Below are 15730 nucleotides of genomic sequence, written 5' to 3'. Positions count from 1 at the left end.
AGGAGGTCCCCGTGGCTGCCCTGGCTCCTGTTCTTGCCACTTCGGGATCCACTCTTAGGGCCGGGACCCATGTGCCTTGGCTCTGTGGAGGCGGGTGTCTTGCCTCCCTCTGCTGCCCCTCTGCTGGCTCCTGAACTGGAGACGACCCCACTCCCCCAGGGATCTTGGCAAGCATTCTAGGTGCCTGACTTCGTTTTCCTCCAGGGCTGGCTGGAGACCTTAGAAAGGCAGGGAGAGGGTCTCCAGCCCCCTGCTCTGCCGCTTCCCACCGCCCTCCTGCTCCCACCTGGGCCAGGCCTTTGCCCTGGGGTGGTTGTCCGGGAGCCAGCAGCACGCCTTGTCAGCCGCCAGCCGTTGCGGTTAATGACAGCTGAGAGCCGTGTGGCTACCAAGGGCAGTGTGAGCCTCACCGTTAAGTTCTGATAATTATTTTCCTGCGGGGCTCCTGTGGATGGAACTGTTCGAGGCTTATTAATCAGGTATAGATGGCCCTGCAGCCCCATCAGCCCTCCGCTGCAGAGGTGAGGTGCGGGTGTGGGCTCTGCGCCACCCTCCTGTCCCCAGGCACTGACTGAGCCTTTGTCCCTTGCTGTCCTCAGGATCCCTGCCTCTCTGCTCTGCTTCTGGACAAACTCCCTGCCACGGGGGTCCTGCCGGCGTGCCACCCAGAGGCCGAGCGCCGCTGTGACGTCTGCACCATGCACCTGCATCAGCTCACGCGGGAGGCCCTGCGCCTGCTCCAGGCCCCTGCTGGCCGTGGGAACCCTGAGACCCCCCATGGAGGCCCTGCGTCCCCCAGCACTGGAACCGTGACCGGCCCCAGGGACGCGCTTGGGCCAGTGGGCCCTATGGGGAGGCAGCCCCCAGCAGGGCCCGACAGGAGGAAGGGACTGGCCTGGCCACCTGGGCCCAGTGTCCAGGTGTCTGTGGCCCCAGCGGGCCTTGGCGGGGCGCTGAGCACAGTCACCATCCAGGCCCAGCAGTGCTTGGAGGGCATGTGGAGCGTCTCAAGGGTCAACAGCATCTTGCCGCCCACCTGCCTGGTGAGTACCCTGGGTGGGTGGCTGCTGAGTCAGAAATGGGTTCCCTTCCAGGGCCCCCACCTCCAGATGCCTTGTGGGGGGGCCCCTGCAGGAGGATTGTGGATGTGGTGGTCTCCACCTTCCTACCGCTGGGGTGGTGCTGGCTGCAGTGCCCCTTGCCTCCTCCAGCGCGGTCGTTGGGACCTCAGCCTTGCTCCTGAGATCACGTGTGATGCCGTGGGCCAATGGAGGGCCCAGTCAGGAACTGCCACACCAGGCTGCCTAGGGTAGCACAGCCCAGGTGACACAGACCTGCTCCATGGGCAAGTGTCAGTGAGGGGTGAGGCCTGCATTGGTGGCAGGCTCTAAGCCACTCCCACTCTGGCCTGTTGTGCTCCAAGGAGAAGAGAGGGTATTGATGGGAGGATGTACCCAGCCTCTCTCTCCACGGCCCCTCCAGGGGGTCCTGGGGTGGAGCCAGCTGCCCTGAAGCTGGCTCTGCTGTCCCTGACCAGGGCCGGCTGCCTTTGTGGAGGGACCGGTATTCAGCTGCATGGCCTGAGTGGAGGTCATCTCTGCAGCTCTCTTCCTTTGACCTTGGGGCTTTGTTGTGCGGAGTCTCTCTCCCAAGGGGTCTCAGGGTGGGGGTCCAGAGAGGGGCCTCTGTGGTGTTGGAGGTCTCCCAGGAGCCTGGAGGGTGTGGTTTGGGTTTAGGGAGGTGTGGGGTCCTCTGGAGAGGGCCTGTTCCCAGAAGGTCACTCTGCACAAGTGCTGCCTGACTTGGGGTCACCTCTAGGGGCACCATGCCCTCACCTATAGTCATCTGCTTGTTGAAGACTGAGACTGAGGGCCCCCCAGTGCCTGCACAATGTTGATCTGGGTTCCCTGGGTGGACAGAGAAGGAAGACCCTCCAGGAGGAGTAAACGGTCTGAGTGGAGTGAGTGATGTGGGGCCCCCGTGGAGAGGCCCCTGCATGACTGCCCCAGGCCAGGGGCAGCAGGTGCTGTGCTACTGTGCACAGTACACTTTCAGGTTGTACTAGTCTGGCTGCACAGGCTCTCCTGTTTGCAGTCTCTGAAGTGAGTGGGCCCTTGGCCTCTGATCCCCCTGGTGGTTCATGGGCACGGAAGAGGTGCAGAGGGGTCCCACAGCTGCTGGGCAGTGTCCATACAGGCAGGCCCTGCCCCATCTCTGCTAGCTGACCCCACTGAGTCTGGTGAGATGTTACTGGCTGGATGTTGCTACCTGGATGTGGCCTGGTCTGAGACTCCTGCTTGAGCCGGGATGGTCCCTGTGACTGGCTGCTCCTTTGGGGCCACTTGTTGTGATCTTGGGCTCAGGTGCACAGGAGGCTCAGGACTGACTGGCCTCCAGGAGTGGCTTTGCTACCCGGACCTGGGCAGAGGCTCCTCCACTCACCATTCCGGGAAGATGGGGGCGGGCCGCTCCTGAAGCCTCTGGGTCTCCTGGCCTGACAGCTGGAAGAGAATGTGGGCAGCCTGGGAGGGGGAGGTCACAGATGCCTGTTCACTGAGCCGGGAGGTTTCTTGGAGGAGGCCGTGCTGGGCTGGGCTCCGAGGACTGGAGGCCTAAGGTGGCAGCCAGACTGCCCCTCTCCTCCCACCCCATGGCCAGCTTGGCTGCATCCCCCGTGTCTGCTGGAAATGGAGTGAGGCTGGCTTTTCGGTCTTTGTGCCTTGGTGTGGTGGTGGGGGCTCAGGGATAGTGTGGGGCACTGGCCCCAGGCTGTGCAGCCCTGCTGGTGGCCAGCAGGCCATAAAACGCGGGCGCGTAAAGCACGTGCTCCTGTTTTACGTGCACGTCGATTGTGTTCGGGGCAGGCAGGAATGGATTTATAATTACAGCACAGTCCTGGCAGTCAATAGGGGGATTATTAGAACTGTAAGTAGGACTTGAGGACTCAGGTGAGGCACGGCCCCCAGCCAGGGCATCGATCCTTAGAGGTGGCCTCACACTGGAATGCTGCTGGTGTGTGCTGAGCTGAATACTCCTGCAGAGGCACCGTGACTCCACTTCAGACCTGCATGGCCCCAGGGCCCAGTGGAGCTGATCTCGGCAGCTGTCAGGCGGCCTGTGGGCAGGGCTTGGTCCAGAGGGTACTGCCATCTTGGCGGATGCCAGCAGGAGGTGCTGGGAGAGAATAGCTGGGCCTGGCCAGAAGGGCTGGTCCTTGGCAGGGGAGGCAGGGGACCCATGGCTCCAAGGGGTGTAGAGTGTTCTGGAAGCCATGATGGAAGCCTGCCCTGGTGGCCCTGTTCTGGGTTTTTCTGTGGCCATGGCCGTCTGGAGAGCCCTGGGTCCTGGTAGAGCAGGCCTTGGCTGGCACAGTGTAATCAAAGTCTCAGCCCACATTCAGTGTACGCGATCTTAGAGCGTGACCCTTTTTGGGCCATTCCATCTCCTGAGTGTCCAGACTGTTGTTCTGGAGCTGCCTCGCAGAACCTCCTGGTAGTCCATTCCAGACTGTCAAGTAGGGGCAGTTCTGCAGAGGAGGGTGCTGGTTGCCCCCTCGGAAACTGGGCTCCGGGCCTGTTCCCAGCCTGCTAGCTCTGAGAGTGCTGGACAGCCACAGGGCTGCCTCAAACCCTCTGCCCTGGCCTGCTCCACTAGGCCTGGGATACCGTCTCCTGATGTCCTAGTGCCCATGGCGACTTTCACAGAGGCAAGGAAACCTATGCTCATTCTATACCCAGAGGCCACAGGGTGGAGGCCCTGGCCTCCTAACCCCACTATAGGTTAGATGTGGCACGGTGGATAACCCCAGAGGGCAGCCTGGGAGCAGAAGCCCCTGGAGCCAGGGAGTCTGTGTCCCTGGCGATTGTGAGGTACTGACCTGGGATTCCTGCCGCCTGCTCTGGGCCTACCTGCTTCCTGCTGTGAGCCCTGCAGGGTCCTGGTGGTGCCCCTGCCCTTGACCCCTGTCCCTGACTGCACACTGGAGGACGCTTAGGTTGGCTCAGCCCTGGCTCTTCCGTGATGTTTCTTGACCCACTGCTGGTGCCCTGTGCAAGTCCCCAGGTCCTGGAGTGGGGGTCACAGGGTGGTCCTCTTACACTGGAGGCTGTGTTGACGCTCTGGGATGTGGGAGTGGACAAGGGCCCTGTGGGGTAGGCCTTCCCAGCTTGGGCTCTCCAGGTCCCCAAGGCCTCTGGGTGACAAGGTGGGGCTTCTGCGGGTGGAGTCTGCTCACGGAGGCTCCAGTGCACCCTCCTGCCTGTGCAGGGTGAGATAGAGTCTGTGGGTTCAGCCCTGACTGCCTGGCCATGCCTCAGCACCCCTCTCTAGTGCCTGGGGAGGTATTTGTGGGGAGCAGGCTGGTGGACACTGTCCTTCAGGGGCCAGAGTCTGCAGCTATGGAGGCCTGGCCCAGAGTGCTCCTAGGAAATGGGTGGTTTAGTGTTTCCTAAACTGAGTTCCACGGAAACCTGCTGTTCCGGAGCCAACTGACCTGGAGGCCCTGCTCAGGCAGGTCCCTGGGCATATGTGGGCCGCTGCGAGCGGAGCGTGGGCTCTCCACTGCTGTGCCGGGCCGGCCTCACGCTCTGCTCTCTCGTGCTTTTCCTTCTGTTGCTGCTCTGGCATCCGCCTTGCTTTCCGTTTGGCGCCCTCCCTGTGTCCCAGCCCCCGTGTCGTGGTCTCCCCTCGCCGGCCCTCCCTCCCCACTCGGCTCTCGCTTTGGGACGGCTTCTTTTGGCATGCCTGGGCTCTGCTTCTGGCAGGAATTGACAGTGGCCGTCCACCCGATGGACGGAGCCGTGTCACGGCAGCTCGTGGGACGGCGGAGCTGAGGCACGTGCAGGACTCCTGAGACAGGTCAGTGCGGGGAGGCCCAGCTGCTGCCCGCATGCACCGCAAGGCAGGACCGGCAGTCCTGCTTGGGGCGGAGGTGCCAGCAAGCTGGGGTCGGCAGGGTGGGGTGGGCTGGGCACAGCTGTCTGCACTATGGCCTTTGTCCCTCTCGTCTGGCAGGCAGGCGGGGTGTGGTGGTGTGGCTGGGCCTGGCTGCGGGATGCTGCCTGGGCTCCCTCCGCAGTGCCATCACGGGCTGTGAGAGCCACCTATGGGCACCAGTGGGCTGTGGGCGGCGCACCCCCTGCCAACCTCCTGGGGCCCCTGGCCTTGGGATGCTGGCCTGATGTCAGCAGGTGCTCAGCCAAACCCAGCTCTGCTCCAAGGAGTCCTGGTGGCCAACAGCATAACTCTAAGATGAATTCTTTTCTGTGCCACTCTGCTCAGCAGAGGAATTTAGATGAATGTAGAGGAATTTAGATGAAATCATGGGGAAACATGGAGTGGTACGAAACTACCTCGAGGTGAGAGAGCGGCTTGGAGGAGGGTGCCGGCTGGGCTGGGTTCTGAGGGCTGTGCAGCAGCTCTGCCTTGCAGGCGGTGGGCATGGTGTGCTGGCCCAGGGCCTGGAGAGCTGTCCCAGGCCGCCCCTCTCCAGGCCCCCGGTTTCCCTTTCTGCCACTGACATTTCCTTCTTGCCAGTTTGAGGTCAACTGCTGCTCGGGGGCCAGGGGAGCCAGTGTTGGCACCCGTGTTAGGCTGGGCAGGCAGAGACCCTCCTCTATGGGGAGGAGGGATCCTTCTGCAATGTTCCTTCCCGGGGCCAAGAGTGGCCATACCTGCCTGTAGCCTGTGCCCCTGGGGAGACCCTGAGGACAGTGGACTCCTCAACCCCAATTTCACCAAACCGGGCCTATGTCCTCTCAGCCTGAGGACCTCAGCCTTTGGTCAGCCTGGCAGGACGCCGTGGGCAGGTTTGCTCCACTTGGTGGAGTGGGGAGCCTGGGAGGGTCTGGGCAGCTGTCTCCTGGGGAGTGTCCTGCCTCCTGCCCACCCAGAGCCAGTGCTGCCTGGAGTCTAGGGCTCCAGAATTGACATGAATCGCGTGCAGTAGCTGGTCCCAGGTTCGCTGGGTGCATCCTGGGGAGCATTTAATTACATTTGTGCTTCATTATGGGACTGTCTCCTTTCTGGAATTTATTTTAGCTAATTAGTTGGAAATGCCAGAGTAGTATTTCAGACACTGGGAGCAAAATACATGCTCATATGCGGGGCAATTAGAGCTTGTGCCAGATATTTATTGTGGCTTTTGTCTGATCATGTCTCTGGGTGCTCCTGTTTGGCCCAGAGTGAGAGGGGTACACAGTCCTGTCCAGCTGCCCCGACTTCAGTGGTCCCTGCATTTCTGGCTCCGATGGGTCCACCTCTGCCTGCAGGGCCCCTGCCAGGGCAGACCCAGCACACTCCCGGGCTGCACACGGCGTCCTCCTGTGTCGCCTTTGGACCCCCGGCCTTCTCCCTGGCCTCAGTCTCCCAGCCTCGTGGGCAGGAGCAGGGTTGTGCTGGGGATCTGGGGTGCCGTGTCCCGACTGGGGCCTGGGTCCTGGGTGCGCGTGCTGCCCCTCTGTTCCTCATGTGGACTCTCTCTTCCCTGCAGGCTGAGGCAGCGGTGGCTGCTGTGGCGGTGGCAGACACGGTCCGAGACTCTCCCCCCATGGTGGGCCCTGATGGTGTGTCCAAGGTGTGGGGCCGCGGTGGGGCCTGCACGTCGGCCCTGGTCACTCCAGCCCCAGGTACCTCTGCAGGAGGCTCCACAGGCCCATCATCAGCTGCAGCCTCCTTCTTTATAAGGTAGGTCCTCCTGGGGCCCTGTGGGCAGCAGTGTGGACCAGAGGCATATGTAGGGGCACGAGGGTCCCTGGGCTTCGGCCCCCATGGCCTGTGGGCTGTTCTAAGAACAGCCCTTGCCAGCTGCCCACACCAGGGGCTGGAGGCTGTGGGAATGCAGGTGTGGCTGGCTTCTCAGCATGGGTCCCCCGGGTTCCCGTCCCAGGCTAGAGCTGGGGGTCTGTGAGTGACTGGACTGTGGTTTGCAGGCTTGCGCCCCTGGAATGCCCAGCTGGAGCCTGGGATGTGGCCAGGATCTGGTTCCTGCAGAGGGAATGGTGTGCTCAGGGTGGGGGGTGGGAGCAGAGTCTTCTCCCCTGGCTTCAGCCCCAGGCGGACCCAGGCCCAGCCTCCTGCTCTCATCCTGGTGGCTGGGGATGTGGATTATAGGACGTAATCGCGGTAATGAGCGGTAATGGCAAGCCCAGCTGTGGGTCACTGTCCCATTAGCAGCCCGCACCGGTGCTGATAAGCCTGTCCATGAATCACACCGGCGGCTGGGGAGGGGAGCGCCTTATCAGTGCTGTTCCGGGGGACTGCGGGGCCTGATTGGGGAGTGACGGGGCATATGATTAGGGCATTGTCGTGCGGCTGATGAGCAGGCGGGCGGCTGTGTGGGTCTGCCTCCCATGATGGATGTGGCCTCAGACACTACCCCACTTAGGTGCAGAGGGCCCTGCTGGGACTCTTGGGCAGGGGCGGGGGTCCTGCCCAGCCTGCTCAGGCGTCCTGTGTGCCAGCAGTGGTCAGGGCAATGGCCCTGGTGGCGCTGCAGCTGGTCATGTCCCACCCTGCGTAGTCCTGATTTCAGGGGCCTCTGTCCTGGGGTTCTTGGGGGATGTGCCTGGCAGCAGGGGATTTGAAAAGGAGACTTTCTGCAAAGAAAAAACACCTCGGCAAGGTCCCCTGTCCCTGGGGCCACCCTGCCGCCTGCCACCGAGGCCCCTGGTGTTTGAGGAGTGCAGGGCGGGTGTCCGCCCCACGCCCCATGGCCCCACGCTGGCTCATTAGCGACCCCGAGCCCCAGCAGAGCAGGCTGCTGCCTTTTGTCTCCACCAAGGCTGGCGCTGCTCCCTGCCTGCTCAGCAGCTGACCTTGGGCAGTTACCATAGAAACAAAGAAACAAGCGTATTGGGCTGGGGACCGGGAAGCAGGTTTCCCGAGGGGGGAGCCCTGCCGCCTGCCATTACTTCCAGCCTGTTAGCTCCCCTGAATTGCAGTGGCTTCCTGAAGGCCCGTGGCAGGTGGTGGGTCCTGGGTCAGGTTGGGGGTGGGTGGCCTGGTAGGTGATGTTCCCAGCGGGCTAGGGTCACCCTGACCAAGGGTGTTGAGACTAGGGGTGCTCTGAGCATGTGTGCCTGCTCACTGGCTTTGTGGGTTGGAGTGGGGACAGGGCTTGTTGGAGTCCATTGAGAGACCGTGGCACTTGGGCCCCTGCCCCGAGGAGCCTCGGGCACATGCTAGCATGTCCTGGGCTCCCACCTTCATCCTGAGCAGGACAGAGGGTGGCTGACCTCAGTTGCCCTGCCCCTGGAAGCTTTCCAGGCGGGGGGTTGGTGGTCTTTCTGCAAGAAGTGGCTGGTGCATCTTGGGCACTGGGAGTGGGTTGGAGGGTTGAGTGGGAGCCTGGCAGGGGCCTTGCCCAGCGGGCAGAATGGTGTGGGGGTTGGGAGTTTGGTTCTCCAGTCCTGCAGCCCTGGAGCAAGGGCTCTGCCCTCCCTCTGAGTGTTTCTGGGCAACACCAAGTCACCTCTGTGTGCTTCCTCTCTGTCGGGAGACCTGAGGGTGCCTGGAGCCAGGGTCTCTTCAGGGCCTGCAGGGGTGAGGGCTGGGCAGGGCTGAGGCCTGGGTGGGAAGGCGCTGGCGCACGTTGGAGCTGTCCCATCCCTTCTGTGACCCTGTGTCCTCCTCACCGTCCAGGAGTGTCCCGCCCAGCAGCCTGCATCTCTGCTCTCTGCTCTCTGAAATGTCCCAGAGTGCTGCCTGCCTGCCGGCTCTCCTCCCTTTCTGTGGGGGTGGGGTGGCGCCTCTGGGGCTGGAATCTAAATGTCCTGGAAGGAACCACTGGGGCCATCCCCTGGGCAGGCTTGGGTAGGCAGAGGGGGCCTTCCTTGCAGCACAGGGACATTCTACTGCTCTCACAGGATCCGAGGGCCTGGGAGTCCCCTGGTGTCTGCCTGGATGTCCAGGCCGGCCTGGCAGAGGGCCGGGTGGGCTGGGCAGAGGAGAAGCTCACAGGAGCTCTAGCCAGGAAGCCAGGGCAGCAGGGCTCTGTGGGCAGGTGTCCCTCCAGGTGAGGCTCCCGGGTGGCGAGGAGTGTGCTGGCCACAGCGGGCTCTGGAGGCGTGGCTGCTCTCACCAGCCAGGATCAGGGCCCCCTGCCTGGTAGCTCCAGCACAGCACAGCCAGGAAGCTCCGGTTGACAGTCCTGGCCCCCCTCCGTACAAGCATGAGCTTCTCCGGGTGATCGCCGGGCCCCCCGGTAAGCCCACCTGCCTGTGAAATGACTGTTTGGAAGGGTAAGTTTTCTTTGTAAAAAAGGTAGCTTGCTTTTCCTTACCACGAATGGTGTCCGGGGCCAGCAAGCCCAGGAAATCTCTGGGCCTGTGGTGAGAGGTGCCCAGTGGCTCCAGGGTCCTTCCCGGAGCCTGTTTACCACAGCATTCAGGCCTCACAGGCGTGTCCTGTGCACCGGGAGCTGGGCCTGGGCCTGGCAGCATCTGCTGGTCTGGGGCAGGCAGCACGAGGACTGGGCCCCTTTCTGCATCGGGTGAGCTTCCTCGAGGAGGTTGCTCAAGGATGGGGTGGTTCTGGTTCCACTGCCTTTCCAGTGTCCCTTCGAGCCAACCGCTGAGACTGAGGCAGTGGTGGTGTGGAGCGTCTTCAGTTTGCCCTGGTGCTGTGTCTACCCTGAGGCTCAGGACCAGGTTTGCGCCCCCAGAAGGCTGGGGCCACGAGGGCTGGCAGGCCTGTGAGAGCCAAGGTGTGATAGCCACGTGGCGTGTCCAACAGCTGACGGGGCCTGCCTGTTCACGGGGCCTGAATCCATCAGAGGAGAAAGTGCCCGTCCTGGGGCCTCCTTCCGCGGCCTGGGCTGTGAGTCATGCCCAGTGAGCTGAGCCTGTATGAGCGGACACCTGAGGGCCGGGTGAGCTGGGGCGTGGCCCGCTGGCTCCCAATCCCTTGCGGCTGACATGGGCCGAGGGAGGAGGGAGCCCCTTGAGTTAGGTCAGACCGTGGGCGGGGACACTAGCCATAACCATCCATGTTCTGATGGCCTGGGGCCTGGTTGTGCCCGCTGGTGGGCCTCTTGGGGTCATAGGGCAGAGCTGTCTGTGGCTGCCATGTGGCTGGCTTAGCAAAGCCAGCCTCGCTCCACCTGGCTCCAGCTCCCCAGGACTTTGCCAGCAGTCAGGTCTCCCTATCCCCTCTAGGCACGTGCTTGGGCACCTGGGCTGGAGCTGGGAGGGGCGTGCGTGGGATCCGGCAAGGGTGTGGAGATTGCTCCTGGTGGAGTGGCTTGGCCACTGTTGTTTGCTGGCCAGTGCTGTCCCCTTGAGGGGCAAGCCCACACCCTGCCTTGGAATCCTGGGGATAGGCACCAGGTGCAGATATGGAGGTGACTCCAGGAGAGTGACTCCTCACTCTGCCCAGGTCTCTGTCCCCTAGGCCTCTCTGGCACCCACAGAGCTTCTTCCCATGGAGGCCCCTGGGGAAGCCGTGGGGTATCCCCTGGGGTGGGGTGGGGTCCAGGGCAGGAAGCCAGGGCTGGGACGATGGGAGGCAGGAAGAGCCCTGGAACAGACTGGGGAAATTCACGCCTGCTCACCCTGCTGACTGGACAGACGCCACAACCCACCTGCGCTGTTCGCCCCTGCGTGTGGGTATGGCTCTGCTTCTTAAGGTCCCCTGCCTGGGCTTCCCACTCCACGGCAGGCGCACAGTGTGCCAGGCAACAGGCCTGAGCTCCTTCTACTCCAGGTTCCTATGAGCTTCCTGGTAGGCGCGGGCACCCGATGCCTGCTTGCAGGGCAGTTAGAAGTCAAGGGCCTTGGCTTGGGCCCTTGTGGGGCGCTCCAGGTTCTGCGTGAGCCCCGAGGTCTGTAGACACAGGCCTGGTTCCCCAGAGTGCAGATGCCTCCGCTGCCATCAACTCCGGCCAAGAGCCCAAGTCGGCGAGGCCGAGAACTCCTGGGCCCCTCGCTCCCACCCTGGCCTCGCCTGGGCGCGCCTGTCGCCTGCTGTGGCTCTGTTGAGGACTCTGCCGTGCGCTGTAGATTACTTTTATCTTCTGTGATGACACCTCGCTGGGAGGAAGCCATCCCCGGGGCCTCTTAAAAGACAATTCCTATTAAGGATGAGAGGAGTTTCGTGCACGCTGGCAACAGAGCTCTCCGTGGTGGGAGGCGCGGTGAGGGCCCGGCCGCCACCCCAGTTGTGGGCCCTTCTGCGTTGGGTCCTGGGAGAACGGGATAGACCCAGGGAGGTAGTCAAGGAGGGGGGCACTGTGGGAGGTGGAAGAGAAGTGGCACCGGGCAGGGCTGGGAGGGCATTTGCAGGTACAGCCTGCCCCTCCCCAGGGGCTCCACCCTTGGAAGGTCGGGGCAGGTGCAGGGAGAGGGGCTCAGCCAGGCCCACTCGTGCACACATTCATGTGGGTGGTCACCTGCATCCCCTGTGTGGTGGGTAGTGGGGTGGGTTGTGCAGCCCTGGTGGTCTGGGCCCAGGATGTGGGCACCGGGTGTGTGTGCCCAGGGAACTGACTTGGTGCAGCATGAAGCTTGTGTTGGAGGGCTGGGGGCTGCCAGGAAGCAGGGTGTTCATAGCAATGGACGCCAGACCCACAGGTGTGGGTGCCTGTCAGAGGACCTGGGGTCTGGTTCCGCCAGCTGGTGTACACAAGGACCAAGGCTGTCTCCTCTGTGGGGTTCCCGGTGTGGTAATGATGATGGCAGCACAGAGTGCAGGCACCTTGAATGTGTTAGCTCATCTGGGCCACACGAGGCCTCCAGGGGTCACGTCATCCCATCTTATAGGTGGTGACACTGAGGCACCAAGGGTCAGCATGCCAGGGTCCTGCTGCCTGCAGGTGGTGACCTGCAGCCTGTCCCCCACAGTAGCTGCAGGACTGGGGGTGAAGACAATGCTTTTTTGGGACCCTGCACAGAGAAGGGAGTTGTCCTGGGTCTGCCTGGACCCTCTGTCACCTGCCTGGCTTTGGTGCTGGGCACAGGTGCCAGGGAGGGGACCTTGCCATGGCTCCAGCAATCCCACCTGGAGAGGCAACGCTCTGGCCCATGTTTCCTTGGAGTCCTCTTGTGTGGTGGAGGGGTCCCAGGGTGAGATGGCCTGGTGTGTGTGTGTGTGTGTGTGGACACAGTGATGTGGTGACAGGGACGGCTGTGCGTGCCTCTCCTCCCCAGGGCTGCCCAGAAGCTCAGCCTGGCCTCCAAGCGCAAGAAGCACCACCCACCACCTGCCCCTGCTGCCCGCAGTGCCTCTACCTACCCCACGGACTTCAGCGGTGTCCTACAGCTGTGGCCACCCCCAGCGCCCCCCTGCCTGCTCAGGGCTGCCTCCAAGACCAAGGACAACCCCGGCAGCTTCGGAAAGGTAGACCGGCCACGAGGTCAGGTGGCCCTGGAGTGGGAGGTCAGGGGTGACTGGGAAGGTGCAGAGGCAGAGGGGCTCCACTTCACTCCCCAGTTGGACAGGATGGTCAGCAGGGTGTGGATGGGGAGGCCGAGGCTCAGGAGAGCAGTGCCCCCGGGGGTGACAGGGAGGCTTGGAGACTGCCCGCTGCAGTGTCGGGGTGTTCTGGGTCCTGGGCACGTGCTGGACCAGCCAGGTGGTAGACTGTGGGACTCCTGCTCAGGGGTCCGCTTTGCTGGGGAGTTGGGCTGCCCAGCTCTCCTGAGTCACTGTGTCCAGGCAGATCCCCACGTTGACTTAGGGCCCCTTGTTTTAGGTGGGGATGCTGCGGCCTGGAGAGGGCATGGGCTCTGGCTGGAGCAGTGGGCTGCTCCTGGCCCCTTCTCCAGAGCTCTGACCCTGGGTCCTGTCAGTTGGGCTCCTGAGAGGCCTAGAGGAGCACCTTGTGCCAGCCCCAGGGGCCTCTGAGACTGGGACTTGTGTGCTGGCCTGGGCAGGGTGGATGCTTGGTGCTGGCGAGGGTGGAGAGGCAGGCCCAGGGCATGGGGCTGCAGGCGGACCCCAGGCTGGTGTGTGCCTTGTGGGCTTTTCCCTGACCTGTTGCCTCCTCTGCAGCCCAGAGGTCCCTCCCAGATGCCCTGGCAGCTGTGGGGGTGGGACTTCCTGCTCCTGCTCAGCACTGCCCAGCAGAGGGACAGGCCCTGCAGGCTGGCACCCTGCTCAGGCGGTCAGCTCAGGCCAGTGGTCTTCGTACTCTCAGGGGCTCCAACTTCCTGAGGACAGGGTCTGGAGAGGAAGTTGAATTGTGTGCATGGGCCCTGCCCCCAGCCTCAAGAGACCCAGGCTGGCCCACCTGCTCTCAGCTGCCCGCATCCAAGCGGCCCATCTGGAGGGCACCTCTCTTCCTCTGGTTGTGGCCTTGTCTGCTGGACCTTCACAGCATTGTGGGCCAGGTGTGCTCTAGTTCAGGAGGGCTTCCCTTACTGCATCCCCCCACACGGGGCCTCCTGAGCGTCCATACCTGGGGACAGCTGTGGAGCCTCATGACCCAGGACTCCTGCATAGAGTTCAGGATTGATGCCCCGCCCCTGCCAGGCAAGTCCACGGCAGTGCCTCTGCGTTGGAGTCACAGGGCTTTCACTGTAGAGCGCTTACTTGGTGGCTGGAAGCTGGGTCAGCCAACTCTGTGCCCAAGGTCAGGTGCGGGCAGTTGGCACATGAGCCTCAGGCACAGCCCATGGACTGTAGCATTGTGGCCAGTACCAGGAGCATCAAGTTGCCTGGCAAACTTGCCACCTGAGGCTGATTCAGCTGCGTGGATCTGAACAAATTGCATTGACCCCAGGTCACCACATCTGTGGTGCATGTGCTGGCTGGGTGGCCTGGCTCTCCAGGTCCTGAAGTGGACATTCCGTGTCCTAGAGCTGCTGATTCTGTCTGAGCTGCCCCCAGGGTCAGGTGCAAGGTGGCAGCCGACTGCTTGTCAAGGTGGCTTGCCTGCCTCTGGACTGGTCCTGGGGTGCAGATGGTTGTACCTGCCTCTTGCATGGCACAGGGTAGAAGATGGGAGGAGGGTGTTCCCGCCCCCAGTGACTGTGCCCCGGGCCTTTGGTCTCCTGCCCTCCATGTGTGCTGAATCATCATGTCCTTAGGAGGTTTTAGCCACATCGGGTGACCAGGAGGGAGGATGGGCCCAGATTGGCTAACTTGGGCACCCCAGTGTCCTCTCCACCTGGGGGACAGTCCCCCGGGCAGGGCAGGCGGTCTGGATGGCCAGTTTGCCATTGCCCTGGTCGTGTGGGGTGCAGGGCTGTGCTGAGACCTGAGGACAGCTGAGGGCCGCGAGGGGAGTGGCGCCAGGCTCCCCGCCCAGCTCTGGCTCTCGGTGCTGACCCCTGGCATGGTCACTTAGCCTGTCTACCCTCTGAGCTTCTGCTGGGCAAGGGGAGTGTGGTGGGCGTGGGAGACGCTGCCTCAGGCAGGCTGGGAGAAGTGAGGCTGCCTTCTGAGCTGGGCAGCCAGAGCTCTCCTGCCGCTTCAAGCCCACAGACTCCCTCCACCCCTCAGGGCCAGGCCCAGGGGGCTTCAGGAGCGTCCTTGTAGCCCTGGACCACTGAGCACCTCCCCCAGACCAGGAGCCTTGGCCAGCAGCCTTACTCCCTGCGCCCCGCTCCTCCCCTCCTGGGCCTGGTGTTATTAGTGCTAATGTCACCGCGTCAGAAATGCCTCCTGAAAAGCATTTAATACTGTCACAGGAAAGAAGTTAGATTACATTCAGTTTCTGACATTAATGTGCTACTTAAGATAATTCATCATGTTGTGGTATTAAAAAAGACATCCCCTCTGGAGGGTGCAGCGCCCCCTCCCTGCCCAGCCACCTCGTGAGCTGCACAGCCTCCTTTTTTATGCAAAATGTGGTTTTCCCCTCCTGGCGGCGGCAGCCATTCAGGGCTTTGTGACATCTGCGCATTTGGGGGAGCGGCTAGTGTGCTTGTCTCCTGGAGGACCCTGATGTTTCCCGTGGTAATGATAGGGTCTCTCAGGCAGACAATGGCCTGGCACTGGAATGGGGGCTGGGGGCGGGTGGGTGGTGGGCAGGCTGGACGGCCAGTGGCCCCTGCCCCGTCCCCTCCAGCCTGGCTCGGCTGGGCCTGGATAAGTGTCTGCTCCGAGGCAGGAGGTGTGGGGTGTGGAGCTTCCCCACCTCTCCTCCCTGCTAGGAATTTTCTCGACTCTCCAGACCCATTTGGCTCTTGAAGCCGTGAGGGGCTCACGCTGGAAAAAAATTGCCAAAAATTATTGGGAAGTGTGCATTTTCGTCTGCTTTGCAGCGGCGTCTGGAAATGAAGTAGTTTTGTTCATGTCGCTGGGGAATAAAAGAATCGATTCTCGCCTGACGGAGCCCAGGTTCCGATGAGCACAATAGCCAAGTGTTCCCTCGCAGCTCCCGAGCGGCACACCCCACTCCACTGCGGGAGGTTCTGCATATCAATGTGCTGCGTGCCCAAGGGGGTGGATGGCGCCCGTGTGCACTTCCCGCGGTAAACCAATTTTACTGGCGTTATGTATCTGCCACTTACAATTAAATCCGTGAAAAATATTGGCTCTGAAATGAGTCTCGGGTAATTTGATTTACACTGATGTGGGGAAATCGGAGATTTCATCGGAGAGTGGACGGTGGTGTCCTTCAGAAAATGGAGCAGTGCCTGGCTCAAGGAGCCCTGACCCAGGGTGGCTCTGGGGGAACAGTGCCTGCCTGCCAGATTACACTGCCCGGGACCCCGGGGCACCCACGCACAGGACGGAGCGCCCCTGTCTGGGGTATCCGTTCTCCACGTGGGCTTCAGGCCATCTGCAG

The 15730-nt window shown here is 62.5% G+C and overlaps 1 protein-coding gene across 8 annotated transcripts in view; it reads left to right on the top strand.

The window, feature by feature from the left end:
* The window catches only part of KIF26A (kinesin family member 26A), a 37600-nt gene that overhangs the window by 12882 nt on the left and 8988 nt on the right, over nt 1–15730 (top strand). For 7 of the 8 annotated variants that reach the window (XM_079130021.1, XM_079130020.1, XM_079130024.1 and 4 more), the window contains exons 3-5: nt 600–1043; nt 6491–6684; nt 12144–12333. In XM_079130021.1, the coding sequence (XP_078986147.1) occupies nt 600–1043; nt 6491–6684; nt 12144–12333 (828 nt within the window). Of the gene's footprint in view, nt 1–599; nt 1044–4722; nt 4858–6490; nt 6685–12143; nt 12334–15730 lie in introns of those variants that run through there. The other variant, XM_079130027.1, reaches the window with a different exon arrangement.

Source organism: Sciurus vulgaris (genome assembly GCF_902686455.1).
Source record: "Sciurus vulgaris genome assembly, chromosome: 2".
NCBI lineage: Eukaryota > Metazoa > Chordata > Mammalia > Rodentia > Sciuridae > Sciurus > Sciurus vulgaris.
This window is presented reverse-complemented; position numbering and strand designations above follow the sequence as displayed.